The sequence below is a fragment of the Canis lupus genome, chromosome 15, assembly GCF_003254725.2.
Source record: "Canis lupus dingo isolate Sandy chromosome 15, ASM325472v2, whole genome shotgun sequence".
Taxonomy (NCBI): Eukaryota; Metazoa; Chordata; class Mammalia; order Carnivora; family Canidae; genus Canis; species Canis lupus.
The window spans coordinates 22292440-22309647 of record NC_064257.1 but is presented as its reverse complement, the minus strand read 5'-3'; the positions used below and the strand labels follow the sequence as shown (position 1 = coordinate 22309647).

At 33.2% G+C, this 17208-nt stretch overlaps 1 protein-coding gene across 6 annotated transcripts in view; it reads left to right on the top strand.

Annotated features, from left to right (window-relative positions):
* Positions 1-15657, top strand: part of PPP1R12A (protein phosphatase 1 regulatory subunit 12A) — a 139179-nt gene extending 123522 nt beyond the window's left edge. For 2 of the 6 annotated variants that reach the window (XM_049094407.1, XM_049094405.1), the window contains 7 exons: positions 9-25; positions 1252-1387; positions 3321-3425; positions 8289-8336; positions 10989-11039; positions 11919-12088; positions 13486-13623. In XM_049094407.1, the coding sequence (XP_048950364.1) occupies positions 9-25; positions 1252-1387; positions 3321-3425; positions 8289-8336; positions 10989-11039; positions 11919-12053 (492 nt within the window). In that variant the 3' untranslated portion in view covers positions 12054-12088; positions 13486-13623. Of the gene's footprint in view, positions 1-8; positions 26-1251; positions 1388-3320; positions 3426-8288; positions 8337-10247; positions 10279-10988; positions 11040-11918; positions 12089-13485 lie in introns of those variants that run through there. The other 4 variants (XM_035698801.2, XM_035698800.2, XM_049094406.1 and 1 more) reach the window with 4 other exon arrangements.
* The last annotated feature ends 1551 nt before the right edge of the window (positions 15658-17208 follow it).

Sequence of the window (17208 nt, the reverse complement as noted above, 5' to 3'; positions counted from 1 at the left end):
CTTTCTAGACGGATTCCATTCCTAGGTATGTTTTACATTTTTACTGACATTTTTATTTGTGGTTGCTTAGATATTTATAGATTTTGTAAGTTAATAGTAAAAATCTGTAGATATTTAGATGACCCAATAATTGTTACCATCTTTCTTTGTCAAAGCTTTTATGTCTAGTTCATTAGTCACAGTAAGTCACTAAGAAAGAAAATATTTTCTTAAATCCTTATAACAGTGATAACTTTTTAAGTTACTTCATTTTAACTATGTCATTAAATAACAGCAGGGGCTGATGAAACCCACCAGAAATTTATTTGATAGGGTATTCCTAATCTCTCTGATCCCTGCTTTAGATAAAAGAAAAACAATGAAGATGCTAAAAATTGTCATTTAGCTCAAAATTACTCATTTTGGAGAACCTCCACGGTGTCCTTGAGTCTAATCTGCATTCCATTTCCCTCACTCATTTTAGTTAACCAAAACCTTGTAAAACCAGGAACAAATTTTTATATACTGATGATTCTGTTGAATTGAAATGTACAGGCATTTATCAGGAAAAGGTAACCTGAATTCAGAACAAGAGAAGAAAATTCTCATGTACAGATGAGCTACGTTCTTTCTGTTTAGGACAGACCTATAATCTATCACTTTGGATAGACAAGTTTATCAAATCTAAAATGTTACTTTTTTTTTTTTTTAAGATTTTATTTATTCCTGAGAGACATAGAGGGGCAGAGACATAGAGGGAGAAGGGAGAAGTAGGCTCCTTGCAGGGAGCCTGACGCGGAACTCAGTCCCTGGACCTGGGATCACAACTTGAGCCAAAGGCAGACGCTCAACCACTGAGCCACCCAGACGTCCCTAAAATGTTACTAATTTTTAAATAATTACATACCACTTAAAAGAAAAGTACTAACAGTTAAACTATAATGCACCACCAATTAAAAGTCATGTTCTGATTTCAGAGATTTTAAAATGTAGAGAAAGTGTATGGTTTAAAATTGTTGAAAAAATTTATCATGATGTGAAACCAGTTTTGACTTTTTAGATACAGATATATTGAATTTCTTTCTTAAATGATAGAAATTAATAGTATTATAAATAACTTTCCATTGTATATCACAAATACGAATGATAATAGATGAAAGAGAATGTTATGTACTATTTTAGAATGTCAAGTTAAAATATGCTAGGATGCATGTTAATGTGAGCTGTAAAAGTCTGTAATAAAGATTTTGACTTTAACTCATCTTTTTAAAGATACGAAACCAGTTCCACATCAGCTGGTGATCGGTATGATTCTTTGCTGGGTCGCTCAGGATCATACAGTTACTTAGAAGAAAGAAAACCTTATAGTAGCAGGCTAGAAAAGGACGACTCAACGGACTTTAAAAAGGTACTTGGATTATTTAACTATATTTAATTAGAAATTTTTTTGTGTGTTAATATATTTATGTTTGGATATTATTCCTGGAAACTCATAATGAAATCAGTATCTTGAAATAACTTACTTTGATGTTCAGTTTGGGGCACTAAATGATAGGGGTAATATAAAGAGCTGTTTGTTTTTTAAAGGGAAGAGACTTTATTTCACACTTAAGTGTCTCTGGCCAGTGCTAGGATACTGGGACACTGTAATTGAGCTGAAGCGAGGCATGGGCGTGGGGGTTCGGGGGTGTTTGTGTGTGTGTACACTCACACAAGCATGCACACACACTTTTCTTTACCTGTTTGTCAGTAAGAGGCAGCCAAACAAAGAACAGAGCTTTTCCTTGGAGAATCAAGTTTTTCCTAGGTAACTAAAAAAACCTATGGTAGCATAAGTGCTATTATGTCTTAAGGCTGGAAGTATTTAAGAAGTAAGTCCTGGAAACTCAACAGTCTAGGATTCTATCATAATTCTTAATATTATGAGCTTAGAATAAACCTGATGAAGTTTTCTGGGAAAAAAGAAGGCTTGTGATATTTGTACATGTTCCCCTTCCCCAGGTAGTTGGCAGCTATTTAAATTACTTTCTTATAAGCCAAGTCTGCAAAAGAAGGAAAGTGAGGGGTCAGTTTACCTTTTGCATAAGATTGTCATTCATTCAGTAAAAACTAAACACTGAACTGTCCTAAATAGTGAGCTTCTACGTATGAGCAGTAGAGCTGAAGATACTGTCCTTGCTCTTATGGACATCTTTCATGTAGTGGGAGAGACCAACAACATCAGACAGTCATGTTAATAAATGTATGATTTAAAAATTGAAACAATTATCCTAAAGTAAAGAATCCGTTTCATGAAAGTGTAACAAAGGAAAGTGACAGGGCCTAAAGATAGATTTCCTTAAGAAGTGAAGCTTCAGAAACCAATCATAGAAGGATGATTAGTGAATTGGCAAAATGGGAGAAAAAAATTTTCTGCATGAAGTGAAATATAAAGACATAGACCTGGTGGTAGAAGGGCACAGGATGCATTGAAGTAATTGATTCTCAGTATGGCTAGTAGAGCAGAAAGGACTGTAGTGTGAGGTTGCAGTTAGTTGTACTGGCCGGGATCAGATCATATAGTGCTTTACAGGCTATTTTAAGGATACATTTATACCGAGAACACTGGGAAGCTATTCAAGGGTTTCTAATGTCAGGGTTAATGGAATGGTTAGCATATGAAATTGAGATTATCATTTTAAAAAATTAATTCTTGATGCTATGTATAGGACAAATTAGAGGGAGGTCAGGAAAATAATTCTAATACTAGAAGGATAGTCTAGATGAGAGATTATTTTAACCATCTGTATTTGTAATAGTAGAGATGAGAGGGAAAGAAGTAGTAGGTTCAAGTATTAATGAAAGTATCAAGAAGTACTTCACTTTCCTTTAAATTTTAGTAAAAGTAATACAATTATAATGATAAATACTACTGAAGATCCATGTCAGTGCCAGGAATTCAGGAGAGAATAATAGGCAGAAAAGCTCACAGGCCCTAAATGAAAATTAGTGACTTCTCAGCCCCAGCTATAGTTGCTCTTTAGATATGTAGTCCCTCTTTATCATAGGACTGAATTTTTTTTTTTTTTTTTTTTTTTTTTTTAGTGAAAATAGAAATTTTTTAAGTGAAGTCTTAAATTTTAAATACTGGAACTAATTTGTCAAAGAGTTTACATGAGACAAATACTTGTATAACCAAAAATGTTTTCCTTGCAACTGTAAAACATTAAAATATTTTTTATGGATCCTTTAAAGGCTCATATGTAAATTAATCTTTTGGTTTTAATATTGCAAAGTAATCAGTGGAAAATCTTAAAATATTAAGAGAAAAGTAATTTGTTGTTATCCCTTAATTTTTATAGCTTTATGAACAAATTTTAGCTGAAAATGAAAAGCTGAAAGCACAGCTACATGATACAAATATGGAACTGACCGATCTTAAATTACAATTGGAAAAGGCCACCCAGGTTTGTACCTTTTTCTCTCTATTACCCTGAAGATAATGGTTATGATTTATTCTATCTAAAATATTATATTGAAATACTTTCAGATGTTTCTTCAAAACAGAAGTTTGATTACTGATAATAGCTTATTAAAATAAGGAATCAATACAGTTTACTGATAACTTCATTTACTTCTTTCTAGAATAAATTAAAAATATGGAAGTATTAGAATGGAAAGGTTAAGTATTTTTAAGGGAAAAATACCTATGTTTTGATACATAAAGGGATTAAATGCTTATTTCCAGCATACCAAATGTAGCAAGGCATTAATAGCATCTATACAGAATCTTCTTAAAGCCATTAAAAATTTATATAATCATTTTTATTCATTATAAATATTTTGTTTGTTCCCAGAATTAATTTGATATACTAATTCTAGAAGAAGATAGTTTGTTGTTAAGTCTTTTAACTTACCTTCTCTTTAACAGCCTATAGGAGACCATTTTAGACAAAATTGGGATAGCCAAACAAAATTCACAGCTATATACTTATGATCTAGGCTATGTAGGATCTAGCTTGTTTCCCAAGCTTTTTCCATGGAATACTAATTGAAGGGATAGTAATAGGCACATTCCTTCCCCCATTCTCCACCTGTCTCCCTTCAAAGAAAAGACGTTTTTTTGACCCAAGTATTTCATGGGAAATACTGTACTACATCTTGGAGATTTTGCAGAATATTGTTCATGTGTTAAAAGATAATGGGCATTAAGGAGGGCTCGTGATGTGACAAGCACTGGGTGTTATATGCAACTGATAAATTATTGAACACTGCATCTGAAACTAGAGTTGTACTATGTATTGGCTAATTGGCCTTTTTTTAAAAGACTCTAAGCAGTCCTGTAATTTTTAAGAAAACAAACTTGTTTAATTTTAAACTGAGACTTTGTAGTATATTTCTGCAGTTCAGCTTTTGAAATCCAGTTAATATCAGTGCTCTAAAAATGACATCTCTGGTTCTGTAAATGAAGCTTGTATACTTTCTTTGGTCATTCTTTTACATTCATCTTTTTTTATAATTTTTTAAGTTAATTCTCTGTGTTGAACTTAACTTGTTACCAGGTCCCTTTTTGTTGTTGTTAACCACTATTACATTGTGAAGCAGTTGTTTACGCACAGTGGAGGCTTTGCCAAAATTCCAGGAGTTAAGCTAACCTTATGAGGTTAAAAAGGTTCTGCAGATTCCATCAGTTGATGAGAGTTTACTATAAAGATACACAAAGAAGTCAGAACAAGAACACGTTTCATAGTGAGGTGTCATAAAACCTTGGAATGTCATTCAAGTTACAACTTGCTGGGGTACACTGAGGCTTCATGGTAAACTGGAAAGTCATCATTCTTTGGGTTGCATTAATAGTTTCGTGAGCCTCCTCACACAAAAATATCACAACTAGTTTTCTGAAAATAGCTTTAGCTCTAGAGATTTGATCATAAGTGTTTTCTAAATAAAAATATCCACTGCTTTTTTAAAAAAAAGTCCACTGCTTCCTACTGCTGTGTCCTGTCATTACAGTGAGTCAGCTAATCTGTGTTTTTACTGCTTATTACTACCTTCTCTGTTTCTCTGCTCTTTTGCTTCCCCTGTTGTCATTTAATTCTTCCTATATGTCTCTCATTCAAAGCCTAAAAGAGAGGGAAACTGATAGAATTATCCAGTTATTATCAGCATGAAACAGTCCTGTTACGGCTCATGAGCCTGTTAGTGACCATTTCATAGGACGCTGGACAACCTATAGCAAGTTGCCTTTGGGTCATGTACCAATTTCTTATCCTATGGATTGTGTCTAGAAAAACAAGTTACTGTTAACTGCCTTAGCAGACATTCTGAGTACCATGCCCAGCATAGTCAATGAATAATGGGAAGGGTAATTCAGAGTATAAGACATTGGTACATATTCTGAGTTAATATCTTAGTTGGGAAAACTACGTAAATGTCCTTAAAATTTAAAGGCACATATAAAGGCAAAACTGATAAACATTAAACTTTTTATTCAATTTTAGAGTATTTATCCTGAGCATTTAAGTCTACTATGAATCATTCCACCTGATTTTTATTTTCTTTTGGGGCATTACTTCCATAATTATTCATGAGTATACATAGTGGTGGCAATTTGACAGTTGCAAGGAGTTTTTTCTGAGGGACTCTAGAATTCTTGAATCCTGCGCTAGTCTAGCCACCCTCCTTCCTGTAATCTCTAACAGAGGAAATAGACTGATTTACCAGAAACCAGTTTGATGAATAATATTTTGTCAAATGCCATTCACTAGATTAACTAATTATGATTATAACCGCTTTGACTAGAATATTCACCAGAATACTAACTAAAGTTGATTTTTTTAAGTTGTTTTTTAATCTAAGAAATTAGCAGATGAATCATAAAATTGCTAAAATGCTGCTATTTGAAGAAAAATCCTCAAAAAATGCTAATTTTCCATCTAAAATTTTATCAACTTATTATGTAATGGCATTGTTGCAGCTATTTCTGATTTCTTTTGGGTGCTTTTGAATGTCATTTTTAAATTTTTCAGTCTTTTTTGTTTTTAAGGTAATCTCTACATCCAGCATGAAGCTCAAACTCACAACTCTGAGATCAAGAGTAACTCTCTACTGATGGATTCAGCCAAGCACCCCTGTATTTTTCAGTCTTTAAAGCATTTTTAGGATTCATTTGCAGATCCTCAAAGAGCATATTAGCCTTTGTTTTATATTTTTAGCAATTAAAATGCAAAATTTAAATTTTAAAACATCAAAAAGAAATCAGAAGTAGCTGAAAAGTCTCATCATATTTGACATTTTGAATGTGATAAGTAATTAAAATACATTGACTTTTATTTTTCCAGGAAGAGTAAGCACAAAAGCATAAAACCCTTTAAAACAACAGAGGGTCACCTGGATGGCTCAATGGGACACCTAGGTGGCTCAGTAGTTGAGCATCTGCCTTTGGCTCAGGTCATGATCCCAAGGGTCCTGGGATCAAGTCCTGCATCAAGCTCCCTGCGGGAAGCCTGCTTCTCCCTCTGCCTATGTCTTTGCCTCTCTCTGTGTGTCTCTCATGAATAAATAAATTAAATCTTAAAAAAAAAAATTTTTAAACAACAGAAAAAAAGGAAGGACACGGATCTTTCAATTTTATGTATCATATTCACAAAAAAACTGTGAAAAGAAGATCAAAAAGTAACTTGGTTACAGGCCTTGATGATACTAAATTATGAATGCTGAAATAGTTGACAGAACAAAAAATTAGGTGCCCCTAAACATCTTCTTTATCTGACTGGCTCAGTCAGTAGAGAATGTGACTCTTGATCTTAGGGTGTAAGTTTGAGCCTCACGTTGAGTATAGAGATTAGTTAAAAATAAAATCTTTAAAAAGAAAAAAAGAACGCTTAATTGATGAAATATATTTTTAAGTATATTTTGTGGTTAATAAAAGCATTCTTGTTAAAGTCAAAAACGATTTTGGTAAATTGGTAAAATTGATTATTCAGCAAAGTCACTTTTGGGAAATGAGTCATTTGATGATTTTTATAGCAAACTGACCAGGAATCTCAAGGGAGATATATGTACAGAAGTCAATATAAGTAAGAACCAGGATACCACTTGTTCTTTGTTTTGGGTTTTTTTTTTTTTCAGGTTTTATTTATTTATTTGAGAGAGAGAGTGTGCAAGTGTTGGTGGGGAGAGCAGAGTGAGCCACAGACTCACCACTGAGCAAGGAGCCCAATGAGGGGCTTGATTCCAGTAGCCTGAGATCGTGACCTGAGCTAAAGGCAGTTGCTCACCAGATGGAGCCACTCAGGCACCCCTAGGATGCCACTTGTTTTTAACCGGGTCTTTATTCAGTATCCACATGCACAGCTCTCAGGTATTGGCTGCAACGTGTAGATTAAAACTCCAAGGGCCCTCTCCATCCCCCAAATCTCAGGATTTTGTCAACTTTGGGTACAGAAAAAGCAAGAAAAATAAAAGCCCTAAGCTCTCCAGAAGAAAAGCTGTATAGCTAGAATTTCTTTTAAGTGACAAGGGGTGTGAACCTTCTTACCAGTTTTTGAGTGTGGATGATTGGAAAAGAAAACCCTAGATAGAGAGTGAGCAAGACGAAGCTGTGAGAGACAACAAAATTTAGGCCATTTTACTGGTTTGGCTGCTTGGATACTCACATCCAAGACTGAACTACTTTTCAGTCAAGGTCCTGGAATCTGATCATTCAGATTAGCCTCCATTCCTAGTGGTGTATAAGAAAAGAGAGCTTGGGCAGCCCCGGTGGCTTAGTGATTTAGCGCCACCTTCAGCCCGGGGCGTGATCCTGGAGACCTGGGATCGAGTCCCACGTTGGGCTCCCTGCATGGAGCCTGCTTCTCCCTCTGCCTGTGTCTCTGCCTCTCTCTCCTTCTGTATCTCTCATGAATAAATAAATAAGATTTAAAAAAAAAAAAAAAGAAAAGGAAAGGAAAAGAAAAGAAAAGAGAACTTGAGCATTGGAGAGGAAACTCTAGGATGTTTTTGGTTTTGTTCCACAGAACAGTCCTTACCCATCCTTAGCCCCACTATATTGTGTAAAAACCTGAGGAAAAGTAACGGGTATGCCATGAGAAATGTAGAGACCATTCTATTTCTAAGTATTCCTTTAACTCTTTTTTTTTTTCCTTTAACTCTTTATTGTTTCAATACAAAATTGTTTTTCCTTTATTTATACCTGTGAATACTTTATTTATACTCTGTGAATATTGTTATTTATTTGAAGACCACTAGAGGAGATACTGTGGTCCTCCTTCTCCTCCTTCCACCTTTATTGCACTTACATCCCTTTTATATTTGTTACTTTGTTACAGAGACAAGAAAGGTTTGCTGATAGGTCACTATTAGAAATGGAAAAAAGGGTAAGTGTCCATTTTATTGAATATCATTTTCCCCCTTTAATTTACGTAAGCAATAAAAGATCTTTTTATTGTCCTTTAGTATTGTTTTTATGGTTGGTAGTTTTTGTTAGTATAAATTAATATTAATTATGAATGTTTTCTGGCTTAGCTTCTTTACAGTTCTGTAGGATCTCTCTAGGCATGAAATTACCTGTCTAGGTAATAAGACTTAAATTTACCATGTTATTCTTTTAACAGATTAAAAAAAAATCTTTGCCTTGATTCTGAAATGTACACATTGTGAATAGTGAATCTGATGTTTTTGAAATGCCATTTATCTCTCTTTGGTTTCCTTATCTCTCTTTGGTTTCCTGTGGTGGTATACTTAAAATATTTTGATCATACATTCATTTAGTTTAACTCTTTGGAAAATTTAAATACATTCTTAAAGTTTGTAAAGATTCTAAGGATATCAAGTTCTCAAAATCTTTTTAAAACTAATGATAACTTTGTTTAATTTTGAATTTGAATATTTAACTTAAATAGGATATTTTTTTAAATAGGATATTTTAAACAAAAAAAATGATTACTAGAAAAGCCTTTTGCTCTTTTATATCTTTCTATAATTTTTTACCTGACTATGATATATTCACTTGTGTTTCTTTATTATTGTTATTGCTCAGAGGTCTGCCAGTGGCCATAGGAATAACTCTACAAGTTTAGTGAGCAGTTGAGAATGTATAAATGATCAAACTTTAAAGAAAGGAGTGTCTCTTAGTCTAAGTGAGCAGTGGCTACACCTACAAGGCTTCAGCCAGAGAAGAAAGTACATCCTGGGTAGCTAGGTCAAAGAATAAATAATCAGGAGCAGTTGATAAAACATTTTCTTCCATTCCATTATAAAAATAGCGAATTTACCTTTTTGACCGAAGAAAAAAAAAGAGAAATGATGTCTGTCCTTCTTTCTTCTAGGCTTGTGCACACGATACACATCTTCATACTCTGACATTGTCACCTGACCTCCTTTGTCTGTCTGCCTGTCAAATGCAGATAAATTACAAAGTAGCTAATTCACTTTCAATTTAAAGTCATTAGTAATCATAGTTTTAATAATAACTGCTAACATTTATTCAGCACTCTAATGTACCAGTCAGGCACTGGGCTAAGCACTTTACATGTATTTTCTCTTAACCATATTTTTTGATGTTAAAAAGTTTGTCAAACAGAAGAAATCCCATACAACTTTATAGTTGCTGATTTGGTGACATGACAGCTTGTCTTGCTTTACCAGAAAGTAGTTAAAATCTTAAAGGTAGGGATCCCTGGGTGACGCAGCGGTTTAGCGCCTGCCTTTGGCCCAGGGCGCGATCCTGGAGACCTGGGATCGAATCCCACGTCGCGCTCCCGGTGCATGGAGCCTGCTTCTCCCTCTGCCTGTGTCTCTGCCTCCCTCTCTCTCTCTCTCTCTCTCTCTCTCTCTCTGTGACTATCATAAATAAATAAAAATTTAAAAAAAAAATCTTAAAGGTACCTAATAAAATTGATGATGAGGCTGAAGGAAAGTATGCTATTTATGAGATTTCACCAAGTTATGAAGATCACATATAACATTATATATCCCACTGTTGGGGAAATATAGTGTTTTTTATGAATTAGTCATGGCTGTATTATTAACTAGGAGAAAGTTCTGTTCATAGAAAATAATGGTTTTGTCTATATAATCGTGTTTAAACAAGCTATCAACAGTAACATGATACTTAAACGTCTGTGCATAGGATTCCATCTACTTTTTACATCACATAATCTAAAAACATTAACATTTACAGTAAATATACTGCTTTACTAAATATCAACATCAATTATTAATCTGGGAAAGAATGTCTTGGAGATTCATAGTGATTAAACTAAATTTAAATGGTTTGTATCTGAAAGGTGACCGGCAAGAGTCAGTATCTTCTGGGCGGTATGACCTAACCAAAGTTTTACAGCACATTAATTACCGCTGCTTGCTTTCTGCATAACACTCTAGAATGCTTCTTATTTAAGGGAGAATAAAACCAGACACTGCAGTAGTGTATGTTGCCTTTGCCTATCACTCTTTGGAAGGAGGTACTTTAAAATAAGTGCTGCAGTTGCTTCTTCCTTAGATTCACTGCGTTAATGCTGCACACAATGTCAACCTAAATACAAAACTGTAAAAGTCAATTGGATAAATAATGGCTAGTATACATTGTAGGTGAAGGTCTTAGATCCTTTTGAAATTTTAAAGTACACATATTTTAGGCATGTTTGCTTCCTGCATTTCTGCTTCTGTCACTGTAGAATAATTGCATCTATGTGTGTTTTTTTTTCTTTTCTATATAATCCTCAGTCTTGAATATTGATTTATTCTATTCCTAAGTTTAATTGAACTAAAAAAATAGTATCAACATGTTATGTACCAAGCTACCAGAAAGTCAAAGCTTTAAAGAAAGAGCTTATAGAAATTAATAAAAATAATAATCTTCGTAATTATTTATCTCAAAATTTGGCTCTTTACACATCACTGGCATCACATCTTTTTCCACACGCTCCTGATTTGATTTTTGACTCTAAAGTGTCACTATTTCACAATTTAGAAGAAAATTAATAATATAATTATGTGATTAATATCAGTACCTTAAATTGATCTAGGAACGAAGAGCTCTAGAAAGAAGAATATCTGAAATGGAAGAAGAACTCAAAGTAAGTAAACCATGCTACTAGTTACGAGAAATAGTGCTGTTTATGAGTTTCAAGTTTTTCAGTACTATTATAGGTTTACATTAATTGTTTACATTAATTGTTCTCAATCCTGATTATGTAATTTATGGGTTATCTATATTTTGTGCTTCTCTTCCTAAATCCAAGTTTTATGTGAGTTAGGAAAACATTTATAATTCAGATCATTTTGTTAATTGATAGTTTTTATGGGTCTTTTGGTGTTCAGGTATCAAAGAAATTAGACAATAATAACTATAAGATTTGGGATTTATTATTCTTTGCATTTCACATACTCTGTTTCCTAGAGAGTAAATGGTGGAGGGGTTTTCAATACAAATATGTTTTCTTTTGAAAATAAAGGACATTAGAGTGGTGGACTAGCAGAGCTATGTTTTGTTTAACTCTAAATTACCTGTAGAAGTAACTATTTGTTTTGAATGTTGGAAGGGACACTCTTTGCTGGGGGGAAAAATAGCATAGTTAATTGATTACCTTTTATCATATTATCTTGCATAAAATATCTTTATCACATTATGTATTAATGATCTGGTACATAGGAAGGTGTGCCCATAGAATTTCAGGATTTAATTATTATATTACTGAAATTGGTTCCTTATTAGAACATTATTATTGAATGGCTTTGGAGACAAATTCTTTGGATTTTGTGTATGTATTTTGTTTGATATGGAACTTTAGGACTGCACTGTTTACTTTGTAAAACTCATGGAATATCCTTATAGTCAAGACTCTTAATTTTTTTCTTCTTGTATTCATTATCTGTGATTCTTTGTGTTTTTATTGTACTCTTTTCCATTTTCTTATTTTTTTATTTTCTATTTCTTTATGTTTCAATTCCTGCAGAACCTGCACCAAATAAAGCAAATTCAAACTCTGAGAGAGTTAAATGAGCGACTGCTGACTGAGAATAGGGCCTTGACAAGAGTGGTAGCCAAGCGCTCAGGGTTCTGTAGGCAACTGCAGTCTGTGAACCTATAATTTATAGTTTCATCATTTCTTCTTGGTAGAGCCAGGCAGGTGTTTTTGTATTAGTAAGCGTGTCTTAAGCTCACTTTTACAAATTAATGCCATTGTGTCTGAAGCTTATCATATAACTGTTAATTATGCATGGCTTCTCAGAATGTTAGAAAGTGTCACTAATTGTATATTCTGACTGATAAACTACAATAAATTTAGGAGATGATTTAGGGATTTAAAGATTTGTCTGCACTTTTACAAAGTTTGTGCACATTCTTGGCTCTACAGATACTTTAAGGACTAAAAATATGACTTAAGTTCTTTACTAGAAAGAAAATGGAGCATAAGCAGTATAACATTTTATATATAATTAATATGTTGAAACTGAAGATTAAGCATGCTTTATCAGTTTTTCAAAATAATGTCATTTTCTATCAGAACCACTGTAGTTAATATTCACTTAGTTCTTTATTACAGAGGTATCCTAATATAAAAACTTGAGATTACTGTATTTTATATCCATACATTGTGAACACAAGAATTGATTGGTTCCACATAAACTCTTGATAAAGATTTTGCTTAAGGTAATTTTGCCAAGTAGAAGTTCTACTTTTATCTGATTTTTCATCTAATACATTTTGATAGCTAAAGAAAGATTTTGGAATCTTTGGAAAGTATGTTTTAATGTCCAAAATATAAGCTGTTCCGCTTCCTAGCAAATCTGGCAGAGCACATATAATTTAATTTGTTCTTAGTGGAAAATCCAGTTTACTGATAACATTTCCACCCCCTCCTTCTGTTTTTCTGTTTGCTCCAAATACCGGTGGTTTTTTTCAAGGCTTAGATATTTTCATAAATACAGACTGACTACTTTGACTTATACTTTATACTATTTTAATAGTAGTAATTACTGTAATTTAATGAGCACCTTTCTTGGATCAGACGTTGTACTACACGCTTAAACTTGGGACTACAGGTGAATCCTTTAAGGGATTTTAATAATTTAGAACAAATCAAAACTTTGCCAAATAGGCTGGTTTTCTTGTGGAATAATAGTAAGTACGATGGTTTGAGGTCCGATGTAAATAAAGTAAAAGACCTCGGTTTAGGTGCCGACAGGAAGTCTAAGAGGAACTCCCTTTGAGAGCCTATCCTAACAAAAACAGGCTTCATTTTCTTGGCTGCTCTAATATGGTGTGCTTGTGAGTCATAATAGCAAGTGATTTAGTACATTTCAATTGATAACTTTGGAAGAATAAACTTTTAATTCCATCATTTATTAAACTAATTAGCTTCACAAATCAAGTTTTTTCTTCTTTCATATATGTTTTAGCCACTAGAAATTTATATAACTGACAGAGCTTGTTCATGTGTCTTGTGGTGAAAACAAAATTTATTAAGAGTAACATTGTATCTTCTAATTGAAATAAAACTTTTCTTTTTCCCCTCACAGATGTTACCAGACCTAAAAGCAGACAACCAGAGGCTAAAGGATGAAAATGGGGCCTTGATTAGAGTTATAAGCAAACTTTCCAAATAAAAAGCAGCAAATAACAGAATTGCACATATTAGCAACCCAGTGGACCATAACTGACAGTCACTGGAAGCCTGGGAGGAATCCTTGGAGACTGTCATTTTCGGATATCCTGCCAAATGCCCTCTTATCTAGGAATTTTGTTTTGTTTAATTTTCTGTTTTTTTTTTTTTTTCTTGTATCAAGACCATTGTTTCATGTTAATGCAGCTGCTGAGAAGATTTTTTTTTTTAATGACTGAGAAAACTTGTTTACAGCTCCAGCATATAAGGAAAGTGTTCAAGGCCAGATATGCCTCAGATATTTAACCAGTAAGCCTTAGTTGTACATAAATACTTTTGTGTCGACAAAAACTTTCAGCTCTCACAGAAGACAGTTATTCAACAGTTTCTGATGTGCCACAGTTTCCAGTTTTTCGATATTTAATTTTTTTGCTTTACATCTAAGTTTGGGTTTGTATTTTTTTCCTTCTAACTCTTCATGTGGCAGACTCTTTTATGTTCTCACAACTTTCTCATTTACAGAAAGGAACACACTTGTTCTTCTGATAACATTGTCCTGTATTAGGCTCATGCTGTGTTGTCTTCCACCTGGAACTGAATTGCTTGGTGGAACATTTGCTTTCACTGTTTGTGCAATATGCATTTATTTCTTATATGAATGCTTTAAAGTCAATTGAGATTAGAATCTTTTAAGTCCTTTTTTCTGCCTTCATTGGTCACTTTTTTGTTTTTGTTTGTTTTTTATTGTAGTATAAGATGTTAGATTCTGTAATCTTCACATTCATTTTAGCAGGTACTGAGTGATGCTGTATATATAAATAAGTGTATTGTTTTGATTTTTAGACCACCACATGGCATGCTTGACTATTTTCTTATTTCAAACGTCTGTTAATGCAAAGTAGGCTACTCCAAAATAGTGTTAAAAACAAAATTTGCTAACAATGTGATAAAAAGACTTTAAAAGTAACACATTACAATGGAGCCCTATCTTTACAAAAGTTTTCTACTGTAAAGTGCTTTTTACTTTTATTTCCAGTTTTCATTTGATAGTATTCAACCACAATTAAATTTGCATAAGATAATTGCTTCACATTTCACATACCGATATTTATCTGAGTGCTGTCTAAAACTGTTGTGCTAGCCAAAGTAATGCTATGAAATCATTTGCAGACTTAACCCGTGAGTTAATGTTAAATGCACTGTTATTGCCATGTGAAGAGGCATTGACTTTGATACCACCATCATGTTCAAACCATTTTATACATTTCAGTGGCCTTTTTAAAGAAAAAAGAAAAAAAAAAGCAAAACCAAGTACATAGTGAAGATGGCTTTTATTTGGACAAATAGCTTTTATATTTTCATCAAACCATGCAAAAAATATTACATCTTTCTGGCACATAACTGTCTCCTTAACCACTGAACAGTTCAGCCATTTGAATAAATTGTACATTGTAAAGCTTATAGTAGCTAATTGTATTATTGATTGTATTGTATACTATATTAAATGTGAATTTGTACCCCTTCATTTTAAAAGGTCATTGTGTTCTACTGCCTATTTTAGATTACTTTGGGGCTGGGAAAGGGTGTTTTGGTAAGCAGGATTTTAAGTCCTCTCTCTCTTGATTGGTTTTATGAAGATATAAGGTTATGCTCTTACTACCAAGCTCAGGATTCTTGATTTTTAAAGGTACAAGGATAGTTATGGGAATTTTATTTTTGGTAACTGTATGAATGGTGGGTCTGAATAGAGAGAATTTCCAGGGTCTTATGTGGACGTAAAATATACAGATAATTGATCCGTTTGAGTGACTGCAACATATACTGGTTGCACAACAGTTAGGCATGCTAAGGATTATATTTGTGAAGTTTGGATGCCTGTGAAGAATGATTAAATACATGTTTCTAATATTTTAGTGTTTTGTATTTAGGTTATTTATTCTTTGTATCTAAAACTGAACAGCTACTGTGCTATATTGATTTTATTGGTAGTATTGAGCAGACCTTGTTTCTGCATGAAACTAGTTGCAAAACCCACTATTTTGGAAATAAAAATGTATTTTGACATATACAAATAAAATGAATAAAACTATTTTAAATGTGTGACCTTTTACTGAAGACATTTAAATTTTGTTCTGAGATATTTAAATTCTGCATGGGTATTTTTTCACTAACTGCTCTACTTGGATTCCAATTTGAATAATTTTTGAAATTGTAATATTGTGATAATTTGCACAACATTGTACATGCACATCTGTAAATGCAATCTTAATTGCCATATTTATGCAATCTGTGTACCAATTTGGACAAATGTTTATATATTTTACATAAAGCTGTCTGTATGCAGAATCTGAGAACTAGTTTTTTTATGATAATAAGTGGGTAAAAAAATAATAACAGTGAGTCTTAAGATAGTCGCTTTGTAGCACAAGATTTCATTTACATAAACATTTTGTGGTTTCTAAATTAAACCTGTGCTTTTTCTTAGCTGCAAACATGGGTTTGGGAATACATATAAAGATAATACTACATTTAGATATAAGACATTAGATCATTCTTCGACCTAGGTTTGTCCAAAGTCCAATCCCCGATCTACCTACACATACGTAACTGAATATAACTATCATAGGAGGCACTTTTCAGTTTGGGACTTTGGCTGAAGACTTGTAGTAAGCCTATGTTTAAATACAGTAAGGATAGAATTCTGTTCTATTTCCAGTACTTTACCCAATGCATGCTCACGGATTGAAAGATATTACTGCTATTTGTCCTCCATAAAAGAATTTCACTTGTCAATACTTGAAAGCCAAATGAAAAGCAGCAATAGAACCGTGTTGAAGAGTATTCATATAAAAAGTAGATATTCATCAGTCCATTAGGCTATCTTACTCTTCTGATTAAAGGTTTATTATCACTTAGTCTTTCCTGGCCAGTCTGAAATGAAACAGTCATGACTCACAGAGTCTGTTGTAAGAAAATAATCCAGGAGGCCAAATTCTCTCCAGACTAGGACTATGTATTTCCCATAGGACATAATAAACCCATAGTTTGTCCTTTACTTTGTAATTATAAGCAGAATACAGAGCAGACCCCAATAACAATTATTAACTACCCACTAATGAAAACCCTTGGCTGCAAAGATGAAGGCTGACTGGCCATCTTTTCTGTGATGTCCATGTTGTATACCGTATGTGTGCGATCTCTGTGAGTGAGTGTGCATATACAACAGGTGTAATGTACGACCCAAAAAGAATTGGGTACAGAATGAAACTGTTTTTCCTATTTTATTACATACCTCTAACTAAATACATTTCTTGACTTTCCATTTTGGAAAAGCTCTCTGAGGTTAAGTGCTATCTAAACAACAGATTGCTCTTTGTTGGAGGTAAGTGACACAGAGTGTCATATTTCTGTACCTTGACTACAAAATGACCAGATTACAAAGAAGAACTTTAAAAGCTCTATTAGAGTCAGAAGTTTAAGATTCTTATAATAAGGTAACATAAATTATGACTATAACTTGAAATTTTATTACAAGTGTTTTAAAGTTTAAGCTTTTTTGAGCCAGGCTGTCACAACTTGTCACTACTTGAATTCCAATAAATATATGTTACAAAAATTGACTAGGTTTTCATTTTAAAAG